Source organism: Diabrotica virgifera, chromosome 4, assembly GCF_917563875.1.
Source record: "Diabrotica virgifera virgifera chromosome 4, PGI_DIABVI_V3a".
NCBI lineage: Eukaryota > Metazoa > Arthropoda > Insecta > Coleoptera > Chrysomelidae > Diabrotica > Diabrotica virgifera.
The window spans coordinates 153,481,626-153,498,396 of NC_065446.1; the positions used below are offsets into that span (position 1 = coordinate 153,481,626).

The window sequence follows — 16,771 nt, forward strand, 5'->3', positions numbered from 1 at the left end:
AATATAATATTTGAGAGATAATGTGTATTTGTGTAATTTCAACTACACGATAGTAAAAATGACTCATGGCACACGCCGCGCCGGCAAAAACAACAGACACCTGTCTCTAGTATTCCTTTATATATTTCAAACAGTTTATAAAGTCTAATAGGCTATTTAAAAAATTCTTTTTCAAACAATGGTATTTAGTTTTCACTTTTCTTAAATAACATAACATCGATTGTGACTGTATTGTGTGTAGTACAGTCTTGTATATTGTTCTCTTCCGTTTGTTTACGTTTGTCTTTAGTTTGTTTTTAGTAATTTAGATGTGTAGGTACTGTGCATATTTATATATATGTGCTGGTATTTCAATTCTAACGGAGTTTATTTGTAAATATACCGTATTTTATTAATTTTTACCATATTCTCCGGCTAACCCGGATTTTCGATAACCCGGATCGGCCGCGGTCCCGATTAATCCGAGTTATCGAGGTGCCACTGTTTTTGTTTTTCGATTTTCAATGGCAGTATCGACACGTGGTTAGGTTTTTATGATTTATTTAATTCATTGATTCATTAAGATAATAACATTCATCCCGTGAGAAAACTATTTTATTTGAAAAGTTGTTTAACAGGAGAAGCTGCGGACATATATCTTCTATAGAATCGTCTGCTCAAAATTATGATATCGCGTGAAATTTGTTACAAGAGCGCTATGACGATCAAAAATTCATTCGCGATAGTTACATCAAATCGCTAATTGACACGCCGCGCCGTGCATGTCAAAAGAATTTTCAACTCGCGCATGCTTGGATCATATTCAAAAATATTTAAGAGCGATAAAAAATCTTGACGAACCCATCGACTCGTGGGATTCTTTTCTCGTCATCTTATTCAAAAACAAATTCACTAATAGTCTCCGCGAACGATGGGAGGATAATACTAACAAATCGCGTAATCCAACAATGAAACAAATGATGTCGTTTTTAAATAGAAAAGCTCAACTCGAAAATATGCGATCTCAGCAATCTACTATCAAGAATCCTCCATAAAACAAATCAAAATCGTCGAATATGGCTCAGCATTCGCGAAATCAACAAACTCATACTGCAACTACTTTATTTATTGTGAAGGTGAGCATTATATAAACTCCTGCCGTGAATTCACATCGTTATCGCATGTTGAACGTTATGAAGTGGCTAAACAAGGTGGATGATGTATTAATTGCTTACGCAAAAAATCATCGCGTATTCTAATGCACCGCTTCCAATTGTTGCATTTGCCATCAAAAACACAACAGTTTGTTGCATTTCGATAACAAAAAGAGCTTCGCATACAATAAAAATACAAACACGGATACAACTAGTGCTAGCGTAAATTTGCACGCTGATGTAGCCACAGCAGTACTATTAGCTACCGCAGTGGTAGATATCGTAAACTTTCGCGGAAAAGCCAAAACTTGTCGAGTGTTTTTGGACGCTGGTTCTCAAGCACATTTTATTACCGAAGACTTGGCTCAATTTTCAAATTTAGATCAAAAACCCGTTAATATCACAGTTTCCGGGGTAGATGATTTATTGACTAAAATGAAAAATTCTGCAAATTGCCTTTTAGCAAATTTCAAAAAACTGTTGAATTTTTGATTTAGTTGACGTTTAGTTGCATCAAACGAAAAGAAGTTGAGTTAATGTTTAGCTATGTCGGAAGAAAATAAATATTTGAAGAAGCATTGTGACGTCACAATGACGACTTTGAGGTCGGATATCTCGAAGATATCCGACCAATACAAACTAATACATCCATAATAATACAAATGGTTCTGTAACTCTTTTTAAGTGATCGCATCATCATAGAAACAACATTTTGACATTTGGCAAAAAATGATAATTTATCTTATTTACTAATGTCAGTCCCACCTTAAATTACCGTACAGGAAACATAGGCAATGAAGTCCTTATGAGAGATTTTAGCGCGGTGATGCCGATTTTATCAAAAAGAATTTGTAATCGAACATTAGAGAGATTAAATTAAAACTGTTTTAGAAAGGCAATCTACAATTTTAGGATTCATATGCGTAATAACAATAGTATGTCAATTAAACTTTAATGCATACAAATCCCAAAATTGTAGATTGTATTTCTATACCAGTTTTAATTTAATCTCTCCAATATTCGATTACAAATTCTTTTTGATATAATGGGCATCACCGCGCTAAAAACTCTATAAGTACTGTATTGCCAGTGTTGCCTATACTGTAAAGTCAAAGTGGGACGGACTATAGCAACAGATTTTTGCATTTAACATAAGTATCACGTTTATCCTGATAAACTCATATCACTGTTCATTAGTATTTTCCAATCGTGTTAGTATCACAAAATAATGTGAAGGTTGTGGCATTATATGAAGATGGTCACAGTATACGTTATATTTCAAATCAGTTCAATATTGCCAAGTATTATCCATGATGCTCTTCTGAACTAAAGAACCATATATTAGAAGACCAAGATCCAGCAGAAAAAAGTGCCGAGATCAGCGTGATAAACATTTTTTTTAAGGTTTCCGCATTACGAAACCGTTCTGTGTAAAATATTCTCGCTAGTCATTCGTTAGAAGCTAGGGGAACTCATATTTTTGCATGAACTGTAAGAAGAGTCCTGTATGAGGGTGGTTTACGTTCTCATAAGCCAGTAGCATGCCCAAAATTAACGGCAGCTCATCGAGCTAACAAGGTGAGATTTATGAATGATCACAGAAACTGGACTCTTTGGAGCATTTTCTAAAGAGACCCGTTTTTGCTTCAGATCTTCAGATGGACGCAAACGAATATAGAAGAGATCAGAGGAACGATTTTCTCCTTGCTCTATTTCACCCAGAACATGAATTCATTAGAACTTTTATGGAACATTTTAGGGAACATATAAAAAGCGGCAATTATTCTCAGAAATCATTCAAGAGCTGAAAATAGCTTGAATGAATAATATGAATTATGTCAGAATGCCTAGACGTATTGAAGTCCTCCGAATGTAATGTTGACAATTAAAATTTTATTTTTTAATGTTAATTTTTTTGCGTTAATTTTCTACTAGCACACACTATCTTTTGGGTTAATTATTTTTTCCATCGTTACTTTTTTAGTATTTTAAATAAACTAGTTCTATAATTAAGGTTTACTTTCTTCCCATCTAACCACTTAGCACCTAAAAGACTAAAAAAATTTCCTGTTTTATTATTCCTGTTTTAATTATTTTTATTGTGATAATATTTTTAATAGGTCATGACTTGTATCAATTATTGAAACTAGTATCATTAAAAAATAACATTTAAAAAATCTGTATCACTTCAAAAGGACTATCATTTAATCTGTTTACGTATATCCAAATCCAGGTCAGTATGCGTAAAAATTTAAGAAGTCTGTTGTTATCTTTGTATTGTCCTTTAACTATCTTTTTAAATTGTAGTTGATTATTACCTACTATTATTAGATATTTTAAATGATTAATATTTTTCTAGCGGACTGAAATGCGTGATGACGAAAAATGAATTTTTCTTTTAAAATGTTGTTCTGAAGGGTTGAAGACAATGTATACAGCGCATTTCTTGCATTTGTATATAATTAGGTAAATAAATTTAAGGCTTAGAATCAAAACTTTTATAAATGTTTACCCCATTAAGACATGAGAAAAGTTTTGTACGTTTACTCGTTATTCATTTTCTCTTATCTTTTTGTTAGTATTATATACTACTAGGAAAAATGAAAGATTACCCATGAGCGATCATACTAAACACATATTTTCTATGTTCCAGAAAGTAATGAAGAGCAGTGCCAGTAATATAAGAACAGTTTATATAATTATTACATGTATTTGCGCTTTTTTGTGACACGGTGACAGGAAAATACAGCGTAATTTATAATATGTTCGTTCATGGGTAATCTTTCATTTTTCCTACTCTACTGACTTAAACTTATTGCTATACTCTAAGTAATACATAATAATTTTTATGAATCTCTACGACCTACACAATAAATAGGTAGGCCTAATTTTATTGTGACCAAAAATTAAGAAATAATATACAGGGTGTCCCGAAAAGATAATTTATGTGGTCATAAATTATACTATAGCTTCTGAGGTCAAAAATAGGTTAGTTTAACCTCACTTACAATACAATAGTGCACACAAAAAAGTTACAGCCCTTCGAAATTACAAAATGACAACCGATTATTTTTCATATATGTATTGAAAACTCTTAGAGATTTTTTATTGAAAATGGATATGTGGCATTCTTATATCAGGAACATCTTAAAGAAAAATAACAGTGAAATTTGTACCCCTCATAAACATTTTAGGGAGTTTTGTTCCTATAACCCCCCCCCAAACTTCTGTGTACGTTCCAATTAAATTATTATTGTGGTCTCATTAGGTAACACAATATTTTTAAAACTTTTTTGCCTCTTTTTTCGATAATTCAGTTTTTATTGGGATGCGGCTTCTTTTTTAATATGTTTACATAAAATTTCTATGTGAGTTTCGTTCCTAAAATATTTGTGTACGTTCCAATTAAACTATTATTGCGGTACCATTACTATTACTTAAACACAGTCTTCTTAAAAATTTTTGCCTCAGTATTTTTTCGATAAGGCATCTTTTATCGAGATATGGCTTCTTGTTTAATATGGTTCAAAATGTACCTAAAAATGTAAATTATTAATAAACTTTCATATTATTACCACGTCACTATAATCATACCTAACTATGTATATACAAGCATGTGATGGATTTGACAAATTATATTTAAAATATCTCGATAAAAACTGGCTTTTCGAGAAAGTACTTTAAGGCAAAAAAGTTTTAATACCATCGTGTTTAACTAATAGTACTATACTAATAATTTAATAGGAACATACACAAAAGTGTAGGGGGGTTTAAAGGAACAGAACCCCCATAAAATTTTTATGGGGTGTACAAATTTCACTAAATTTTTTTAAGACGTTCCTTTTATAAGAATGTTACATGTCCATTTTCAATAAAAAATTTCTAACAGTTTTCGATATATTTGAAAACATTGATTTTCATTTTATAACTTCAAAGGACTGTAACTTTTTTCTGTTGACATTTGTACTAAGGTAAGTTAAGTTCAATCAACCTATTTTTGACCCCAGTATCTGTGGTATAATTTATTACCAATATTTTCGGGACATCCTGTATAATATGTTTGATAATCAAAACTAATTATTAAACTCCAAACTAACTCCAAACTAACTCCAAACTGAGCTTGCAAATAATAAAGTTTTAATAAAAAAATAAATCAAGTTTAAAAACCCTCTCGCAGACACCCAGACTGAAACAAGTGCACTTAATTACACAACTTATTTACACAATTATTGGCATGTGGTGGAGAAAGCTGTCATGGAAGTCCGTTGTTGCATATTTTACGAAAAAAAGTTATGAGGACAACTAAAAATTTGTTAGACTTTTTCTACAATGGTCAGTGATCGCGGGTTAAGCAAATATTTTTTATTTCGCAGAATCTAAAACATGAAATGCCTTTGATGGTCACAGATCGAATCTTTAACTTAAATTATGGTATTAAAGGTCCAATAGATATTTCAGAATTTTTGGTTAAAATTTTTCGTTACTTCTTTAGTTACAGACTCTCAAAAACACCTAAAACTCTATATAGAATCATAACATAGCTTCAGCACAACACAAATTTACTTACTTAATAGAATTTAAAAAATATTTGCTTTATACGCCTATACATGAATGATACTTACCGGAAGTACCGGAGTGATACTTACCGGGCCGGCAGTTGTCACTCCAAGCTTCATAGCTTAAAAAATAGTAGTGAACAATACCTAAAAAATATGAGGTTTATTTTAAAATTTCGCCAATTTTTAACACAATTAGTAAACAAGCACTTAGATAAAGGGATATAAACTTGATTAGCTGAAAATTCACAGAATTTTACTTATAGTAGGGGAGAAAAGTATGCTAAATTTGCAGCTACTCGACCTATTGGGTTGTGAAGAGTACCTAAAACCAAATAAGGTAAGTTAAGTTTTCCATCTTAGTGGGAACTTTCTATTTTTAATTTAGTTTTCCATTCCCAAAAATCGTTTTTTCCTATTATAGCGCCATCTATCAATAATTCGGAAAAATGTCGTGAATACAAGTTTCTTATTTTTAAGTAAACCATCTAAATCTGTAATAAAAATTGGGGCTACTATTTAAGATTATAAAGTAACCCCCACCCCGCCTCCGTGGGGGTCGTGTTTGGTGCCATTCGATAGATTTTTCAAAAATATTGACGACGTATATTTTGCAGTTTTTCGATCTGATGTTTATCTCGCAAAATATCGCGGGGTTCGTATTTAATATTTTGTGTTTACCCCCACCCCTCTTGGTAGAGGGTCGTGTTTGATATCGTTCGATGGGTTTTTGAAAAATATTGAACACGTATTTTTGAGTTTTTCGATCTGACGTTCATTTCGCGGAATATTCGCTGTTTTTTTTTTGAAATTTTGCGACTCGCCCATTTCCTTACGCCCCGCTCAAATTGTCAGATTTTTGAAATATACATACACTGTTTTGCATGTACTTAACTTACCTTATCTTAATCTGACGACTTCGAGTTTTTCTAAGGATAGATTTTTTTTTCGGACCCCCCTTCACGAACCCCCCTGTATTAGAAGCCAATATATGGTAGAGGTACATTAAAAGGGTACAAAGTAGGGTGGAATGAAAAGGGTCAAAAATAAATAAAAGAAAAGAAAAATCCTTGTGGCTATCGTTTAAAAGTTGTGTCAGGTGATCAAAACAATTGGTGTGAGAGCATTTTAAAATAAAATATCTTGAGGTTTCATATTGGATTTGAAAAATGAAAAACCAAAAAAATTATTTTCTGATCAAATTTCAATGATCGTGTTTGATTGGTCAGTTTCGAAAGGAGTGTAAAAAGTTATTGAACATCGCGGCTTGCAAGTGCAACATGACTGGATCTGTGTGTGTACTTGTGATAAAATCAATAAAGTACCACAAAATGAGCGAATTTTTCTTCAAGATCAACGATCTTGAAAAATGGCAATTGGACCAGTGGATATTGCAGCATCTGCAGCAATAAGGAAAAAAAACTGGAAAGAACCATGAAGGCAAAGGCAAGTTCTCAAAAATATAATACTGACGAAATTGTTCTTAAAGCATGTACCGTTGATTCCTCTAATCCTTCCATAAGTAGCAGCTTGTCTGAATCAAATTCTAATGCAGATGATCATGAAGAAGAATTCATTGCTCTTTTGTCAACAGTTACAGTCCAACCATCTACGTCACAAATACTGCGGCAATTCACTTCAATGGCTAGTATGCTTATCTCATTGAAATGAGCTCTCTCTACGTCATTTAATTCAACAGTTAGATGGACGCACCATTGGACCATTTAGTTTTTCAGGGCCAATAGGGAAATTTCTGGAACGCTGTGAAGAGAAGGCTGTTGTCGATTTTGTCGCAATAGAAAACAACCTAGCAATATTATTAGAAACAACAGACCTTAGCACCGATGAGAAGTACTTGTACCAAATCAGTCAAGCAGTTGCTGCGGGAAAATGTCCTAATGATTTGAGCCTTAAAAAACCTGGGAAAATATCACACGCAAGGTGGCTGACAGTTGATAATCAGTTTCTTCGATTGTATGTTGGAACTGAATGTCCCAGCCCCCAATTAATTATGTTAGTAAGTTTCATCCAAAAAGTGTATGCACCAGTTTGGTTTTATATAAAACTGTATCCTAGCTATTCTGATGGTTCAAAACATTTATGGTGAATGATCCATTATTCACGATTTCTACCAGTTGACCAAAGAAAAATTGTCGATGCCGTTATCTAAAGGAATGCTTATTTTGCCCATCCCGAAAATGTATTACTCGGTATGATGAAAGATAAACGAAAACATATACGGGAGCTATTACTGCGCAGAGTGCCGAAAGCTAGAGAAACTCAGAAACAAAAAAAGATCCGGAGATTCAAAATACCAACATTAAATTTGAGTGCTGCAGATTATAATAACTTAATTTCTATTTCTGGATCCAAAGTTACGGCTCCTCCTTTGCTAAAACATATTTCCAATGAAGATGTAAGGGATATGATTGATTCTATTCTGGGAATTACAACAACATAGAGGTCATAAACTACCCTTGTCATACAAAATCCGTGGAAAGAACTGTTAAGTTAGTTACTGAAGTATCAGCTGCTGTTTGTGGACCAGAATCAAGGGTTGGCTTTATTTGTTCAAGGTTGCAGTATAGAAATATTAGGTTTGTTCGTAGAACGATCAGCAACCGTTGCCAACCATCAGACGCATGCGCGTTCGTAGTTTACGAACTCAAACTGTTAACTGCGCAGCGCCAACTGTTAACTGCGCATGCGTCTGATGGTTGGCAACGGTTGCTGATCGTTTGGACCGTACTACTAACAAACCTGTTATGCCGTTTTTTAACATAAAATCAGACTACCAATCTTAAAATGTATATTGTATCATAAAACAGTTATTTAGATTCAAAGAACTAATAAAAAATTAATATTAAAAATTTTATATTTTATCAGTTCTTTGAATCTAAATAATTGTTTTATGATACAATATACATTTTAAGATTGGTAGTCTGATTTTATGTTAAAAAATGGAAATAAATAAATAAACGGAAAATAAATTTTTAAAATTTTATTTATTTTTTGTTATTATATATGGAACCTGAAGATAGGGCCCAATACAGAAAAGATCCCTTACAGTTTTATTATACATCAAGACACAACTTTTTCGCACTAGCACCATAAAAAATAATGGCTTCGAATTTTTCGTTCCACCCTAGTACAAAGTTTCTCCCTATGTGATGATCTGACGCGCTCGAGTAACTGCAAAAATCTCGGCTTTAGCTCCCCTACCATAATATAACACCCTTTCTTTTGTTTGTGCTGGTCATTGCTCACTTAAAATCATTTTTTAGTTTATTCCTATGACCTAAACTATTGTCATTAAAAGTTGTTTTTATTTGTTCCATCTTACGTATTTAATGTATTTTGTTTAAGACCTTTTTATATACTTGGCTTGGTTGGTGTCACGGACTCCGCAAATTTTGTAATCCATTTTAAAAATAGTTCTAGGCTACCTAGATACCTGACATTTTCAGGATAGCTTAGACCTAGCTAACAATGCAATATTTAACTGCTATTATACAGGGTGATTAATTATATAGTGGGGTGAAGCTCCGTAGATCCGTTATAGTAATGTATAGCGATAAAACTTAATAAAAAAATTGTAGCGAACTTTGAGCTTCATATTACAAAATTAGTTAGAATGTTACAGGGTGTTCGATATCATAGTGGCAGACCAAAATTATGTTCTTTTTTAAATATAACACCCTGTATTTTATTTTATATTCGACATCTTCGTAACTTTTCGATTACAAAAATGTAAAGATTTGGTATGTTATACGGGGTATTTACAAAGTTATAACCAATTTTATATGAAAATCGTAACAAGTTTAACTACCTGTATAAATAAAAGCAAGCACAAGGTCAATGGTTTATTGATGTCATATTTTTTTATTTATTGTCAAAATTTTCGTAAAGGTTTGTTTTACTAATTTTATTTATATTGAATACAGGGTGAGCCAAAACGCAAGTATATTATTTTCTCAGTAATTTTAAATAGAACACCCTGTATTTTATATCATTATCGGAAAGTACCATTACCATACTATAATTTTTGTATAACATTCCCATGTGTAAATTTATTAGTTTTCGAGATATTTTCATTTTTCAGAGCCAAATTATTAATAATTACGGGTCTAAATCTTTCTAAATTTTAAGTAAAGCATGGCTGAATAATTGTCTAAAACTTACAATTTACGATTACTGATTATTAATCTGTAATCAAAGTTGGCTACAATTTTTTTTATTAACTTTTATTACTTTGTATTACTTATAACGGATTTACAAAGCTTTACCCCACTGACCAATCACACTGTATGGATAAATCGATTTTTTTTAATTTCAAACTATTTTAAAAATATGACTAATGCAATGATATTTTAAAGTACGTTAATAAATCGATATCTACAAATTGATGATGCCTCAGTGGCATTAGACTGCAGATCGAGAGGTCCCCAGTTGGAACCCGGCTGTTGCGTATCTTTTTTAAATTGTTTTAATAAATAATTAAAAGTTTATATACTTAAAATTTTATATACCATTTTAAACAACCGTGGTATTATAAAAAATACTATTTTATACTAGTGTAATTTTTGGAATCATAATTATAAATAACAGTTAATACGCCTACTAAAAATTCATATTTTATAGGTTAGTTATTCTTTCGAAACATGTTGTGTCCTACATAATATGTACCTACATGTACAATAACAAAACCGTGATATTATAAAAAGTACTTTATCTACTCTATGTCATATTATGTATAAGTTTTTAGTTTGTGAAAACTGTCATTATAGAGAGCAGTGCGTGAAGTAACAATGTATTTTAAATGGGATTTACTTTTTGGCACACTTTCAACGGTTTTTTTTGACACACTTTCATATAATCAAATATTCTTTACTTTCGCGTTGTCATGGTGATGACAATATGAGCAATGACTTACAACAAAGTTTTTGATAGTTTTTTGGTTTGAAAGTAGTTAGGATTTTTAAATGTCAAAGTTCTAAAAATTGTAGAATAGAAATGAATTCCAGTGACGAAGAGTTACAGTTTTTATATTTGTTTATCGTAGATAAAATATTGTATGAAACTGTGCGTGAAGTACTTTTTGCGAACTTACGCGATGTATAAGCACTGGCTCCGTTGTCGCTCGTGCTCTAAATATCGCGTGCGTTCGCAAAAAGCATACTTCATGAACTGTTTCATAAATAACTATTTTTATTAGAGTGTAATTTTTGTAATTTTAAGCATTTTATCGTTAAATCGTTTATCGTTAAATAATTTTATATTCTTTCCTATAAATAATAAAAAGGTTTTATTATAAAAAGTTCTTTTTTATAAAAGCGTAATTATTTAAAGTATTTTTTGAGCAGAATTGATAAGAAAAGAAACTTAGAGAAAAAGTATAAATAATAGAGTACGAGCACCTTAATCAGGTAAATATAGAGTAGATGTAACATTAAAATTTACCATCTTTCTCTAATAATTTAAAATATAATAAGTTAAATTATTTATATTTAAAAGAATAATGTAAACTTGAAAAAAGAATGAAAAAATATTTTGAAAATATTTGTTACTTACCGTAAAAGGTTAAAAGAAGGAATCTCTGCATAACGACCAACTTATTTGCAACTCAAAAAGAATATGTTGGTGTAGTATAATCTAAATATTTCGTATTCAGCTATAATATGACCTCTGGGACATGTATCTATCAGAAGTTAACACCTAAAATAAACAATAATCTATCAGAATGTGACAAAAGGTTAAATTCGTTTATTGTTAAGGTTAAGGTATTATTAAGGTTGTCATGCACGATATCTACTAACATGGGACATATATTACGAAATAACATTAACAAGATAATAGACACATCAACAAGATACCATTAGTTTATTTTACGTTATTTAAAAAGCAAAATTTAGAGTCTCACGTGGAATATACATTTTTTATTTTATGGGAAGAATTAATTCTGGTTTTAAGCATATTAAACTGAATAATACTGAATTTCTGATATACCGTAACTTGACATAATTTACAGTGTGGAACGCACTAGAGATCCGTCGATTTTTACATATTACAAATGTGCGCTTTTTAAGCATAAGTTTAAATGTACACTCTGATTCATGCAAGCCTAGCATAGTTCATAAGCTTTATTTTTAATGGAACACCCGGTATAATTTTATATTTTTAAAGGCTCCTTAACAACCAACGAACTATATTACGTAGGATCTATTATGAATTGTGAATTTTTGAAATTATATATTGTGAAAACCACTTTTATGGAGTAAAATTATCCGTGTCCTTATTTTAGAAAATCATAAGATGAAGATAAATTTAATGTACAATTAACTTGCGTTAATCACAGCATAGTCCATCACCTTTATATTTAATGAATCACCCTGTATATTTTTACGTTCTTTAAAAGCTCCTTTAACCTGACCTTACAAAACTATAAAATTACGTAATATCTGTTATGAATATACAAGGTGAAATTTTGAAATGATTTTATTTTCCTCAAAATAATAAATAAAAACCCAATATACCTACTATTAGTTTAGTGAAAATTATTAATTTCAAAATTTCACCTTATATTTTTCATAGTAGATTCTACATAATACACTTTTTTGAGGTGCAGTTGTTAAGTAGCTTCCAAAACACATCATAGAAATATACAGGGTTGTTCTGAAGCTATTCCCTGTGGCATTTTTATAATCAACTATTTTCAATGGGAAATAAGCCACAATTTTACCAAAAAAATGATTTTAGTAACGTTTCGACGCCCAAGTCGCTTGTCGTTGTCAAAATACAAAATAATATTAAATTTAACAAAAATGTTGTTGCTTAGTAAAAAATTCTTCTAATAATTTATTTAATCTGACTCATTTATATCGGCAATTCAGACATGTATTATACATTTTAAAGTAGAAGACTTTAAAATGATATTGCCAATATTGATGAGTTGCGTTCCTGGGACGACTTTAATAAAAGATAGTTCATTCGATTTTATGAAATCAACCCCAACTCAAGAATATCTGCCACAAAAAAGCATAGCATGTGATCTGTCTTTAAAAAGACAACCAAATGCAACGATGGCAGTAAAATTCTCGCGCTAGAGATTCCATAGTAAATCACGAGGGAAAACTAGGAAAAAACCTCGTGATACTATCCTGACATCGTAAGTATTTGGGCTTACATTTAGTTTACTCTCAAAATTAATACCAAATTCTGACTTTAATATATGAATGTATGCTATTTTAAATTATAAATAATATTAATAATATATAGATATTAAATAATACTAAAATATAAAATATGTACTAACTCGATATATTAATGACTTACGAATCGTGGTATTTTCTTTCTATTGACTTTCTCTTTTAGTATGGGTAACCACATCCTACTGCATTCTACCGAGGAATTTGCGACACAATTGCTTTCATTTAGTATAATTAGAGCCGCTTCTTTGATTTTTCGCAATACAATTACAATTAAACAATATTTTTGTTTAATTTAATATTATTTTGTATTTTGAGAACGACACCCGACTTGGGCGTCGAAACGTTAATAAACTCATTTTTTGGTAAACTTGTGGCTTATTTCTTATTGAAAATAGTTGAATATACAGGGTATCTCATTAAAACTAATGATCATGTACTATGATAGACTTGCGTGGATCAGTCTGTAAATTTAAATTTATTTTTATAAACTGCCCATTTGAATGGACGTACCCTAGCGTTTTTTATAATTTTCTAAAATAAGGACACAAAAAATTTCATTCCGTGGTTCTGATTCTAATTCATTTCGAGGTCGCTATTGAATTTCGAGGCCGCCGTGATGGTCGCAATTTAAAGCGATTCTCATTCATTTCGACACTAGTTACAACTGGGGATATTAACGTTATCATTTTGACACTGCTCAGAATTTGGGTTGGCGCTCCGGTTTATTGATTTTATTGGCTACGCAACATTTGTTGATAGTCTGGGAAAATTATCGAAAAAATGCCATTTTTGAGAAAAGTTATTTACCAGCTATTTTATTGCTAAAATCGAATCTTAAGATTGCATATATTAGTAATATGGGGTATGACAACTCCGCAGAAAGAGTGTTATTTTATTTATAAACAAATTAGCACTCCTAAATCTTCTATTTTTTTTTCAATTAGTGCTCTGTATCTTCTAAGATTTTTTCTTTAAGCCAAAAACACTCAAATAAAAATTCACCGTAATTTAGTTCTGCACAAAGATATTTTTTTCCAATTTTCTTCAACAAAAATTTTACTCGGAAAATCCGAGTTTAAAAAAAAATCTGCAATTTAAAATTCAATTTTTAGGGAAGTAATTATTTATCAATAATTAAATAAATTGATGACATGAAAGATTTTTTATAGGTAGTAGATTATATAGAGAGGGGCTAAATTATGGAATAAATTCATTTTCTCTAAAATGGAGCAAAATCCCGGAATGGGTCAATTTTTATTTTTAAATTATGATTTTTTGTCATATAGTTCATACTAGTGACGTCATCCATGTCATCCATCTGAGCGTGATGACGTAATTGATAATTTTTTTTAATGGGAATGGGAGTCGTGTGGTACATCATTTGAAAGGGCATTCAATTCTCTATTTAGCAATATAAACATTAATATCATTATTTATACAGGGTTGCCAAAAAATAGTTTTTGAATTAAATTAATTGGCACAAAAAGAAGAATGTACCTATGTAATTTCTTTAACTCAAAATACATTGTACTGCTGTCAGAAAATAGAAAAAAGGTTTATTTCACAAATAAACATTTCTTTTCGCTTAAATTAAATCATAAACAGTCTCCCTCCTACCTGTTGGCTGTTTGAACATTTAATTTAAGCTAAAAGCAATGTTTATTTGCCAAATAAACATTTTTTTTATTTTCTGACAGCAATAGAATGTATTTTGAGTTAAATAAATTACATACATTCTTCTTTTTGCATCAATTGATTTAATTCAAAAAATTTTTTGGCCACCCTGCATAAATAATGATATTAATGTTTATAATACTGAATAGAGAATTGAACGCCTTTTTAAATGAGCTTCCACACGACCACTATTCATATTCATTCATATTCATATATATAAAAAATAATCAATTACGTCATCACGCTCGGATGGATGACGTCACTAGTTTGAAATATATGCGAAAAAATTTAATTTAAAAATAAAAATCGACCTGTTTCGGTATTTTTCTCTAAAATTATCCATTTTAAAGAAAATAAATTTATTCCATAATTTAGCCCCTCTCTGTATATCAGGAGACCGGCGACTCGGCAAAGCGACACCTGGTTTCTACGTTCTGCAACTTTATTCGCACTTTAAATTATATTGGCCAATTATACTAGTCCTGGTTAATGGATAATTGTCAAGGTCATAGTCCAAAAAAATAATAAGAAGAAAAAATAAGATTCAGGTTATGTTATTAAAACGTAAACAATTGTATGTAGTAAATAAAATTAGTTATTAAAATGTAGTACTGCAAGCAAAATACAATTAATTAAATTTACCTTTATATAATAATCGTATATCATATCAATATTGTGGAGCAATATATAATTTTTCTTCTTCAACGACAGTAGGTATGAAATGTACGTCAATTTGACAATTTCAATTGACAATATGAATTATTTAAGTTGCAATATTTCTCCGCTATTCGCGCACAATCGTTTCTCGTATCCCTTCCAAGTACCTACTTGCACACCGCGAATAGTTTAGCAATAATTTAAATGTTAATTAAAAAATTTCGGTGGAAATAATACCAGAAAGATTATGATATTCCAGAGTAACTATGATTTTCGTATAAAAAAGCACCATACCTATTCAACGTACTTTACAGAATTGAAATTGGACTATTTGAGCGGTCTCAGGAATGTTATAAAGAAACAATTTTTTGGCTGATAAACAAATAGAACCCCTCAGAAAATATTAGATTAAATTAAATTAAGTTAACGCTGTTGAGAAGGGCACGGCTTCTGTGCTCTTTTCGAAGAAAAAAAATTGAATTGCGAGGAGTGGTTCCAGGTATAACCGGCCAAATTTGACCGGCCGGCATTTGCGACAGAGTTATAAACAACAGGATTTCAATCTTTGAACCATTTCCTTTTTATTCCGGTCCTCTTTGTAAATACATACAAATTTTCATATTTTCAAGACACTCACAACAAAAAAGATTTATGTCACCAAGTTATTTAAATAATAATAAATAATTACTGCTCTAAAATTTTAGTTGAAAATTAAAGATTTTGTTTGGAAACCCCGAATTTTTCGAGGAAAATTTCCGCCGACTGAAATCGGAAAGAAATATCTATGTGCAGAATTAAATTACAGTGAATTTTTATGTGAGTGTTTTTGGTTTAACGTTAAAATATTCTGAGTTACAGAGTAATAATTGAATTAAAGTTTCGGAGCACTAATTTGTTTATAAACTAAATAGCACACTTTCTGTGGACTTTGCATAGCTTTATTACTAATATATGGAATCTTAAGATTTAATTCCAGTATGTCCAGTAATAAAATAGCTGGTACATAATTTTCCTTGTTTTATACTAATTTTCCCAGATTATTACCTAACATCTTTCATTGAGTTGATAATTCACATTGTGGAAATTCTCAATTATTATATTTCTAATTTAATACTATTCTATCTAATTCCTTCAAAACTAGTAAATTTCCATAAAACCCAGCCATATTAATACCTTTTGCTTTAGTTTTCCTTGCAAGAAACAAACAAAACACGTCTCCTAAACTAAACCTAACCTTGCTTTCGGCCATTCATTCATGTCCGTCCGTGTCACAATAATTTCGAGTCGAAATTATAATATCAACCACTTTTTTGAAGTCGCTATTAATTTCGATAGTCGCTATTTCGTGACGTCATTTCGTTAGTTCAACTAAAATCCACAAGGCTCGTACAGTCGCATTTCAACGTCGCCATATTGAAAGCGACTTGTTTTCAGTCGAAATTTGAATTATAATCAGGGCCATAAGTGGTTTTCACATTTTGTGTATCTATTGTTTCAAAATTTTACCCTGTAATATTCATAATATTATAGCAGAGACAATGCC

The 16,771-nt window shown here is 30.9% G+C and overlaps 1 protein-coding gene across 2 annotated transcripts in view; it reads right to left on the bottom strand.

The window, feature by feature from the left end:
• The window catches only part of LOC114341845 (uncharacterized), a 77,425-nt gene extending 66,004 nt beyond the window's left edge, over window positions 1–11,421 (bottom strand). The window contains exons 1-2 of one of the 2 annotated variants that reach the window (XM_028292655.2): window positions 11,261–11,421; window positions 5,780–5,836 (exon numbers count right to left, since the gene is read on the bottom strand). In XM_028292655.2, coding sequence (XP_028148456.1) covers window positions 5,780–5,809 — 30 coding nt within the window. In that variant the 5' untranslated portion in view covers window positions 5,810–5,836; window positions 11,261–11,421. Of the gene's footprint in view, window positions 1–5,755; window positions 5,837–11,260 lie in introns of both variants that reach the window. The other variant, XM_028292654.2, reaches the window with a different exon arrangement.
• Window positions 11,422–16,771: the final 5,350 nt, after the last annotated feature.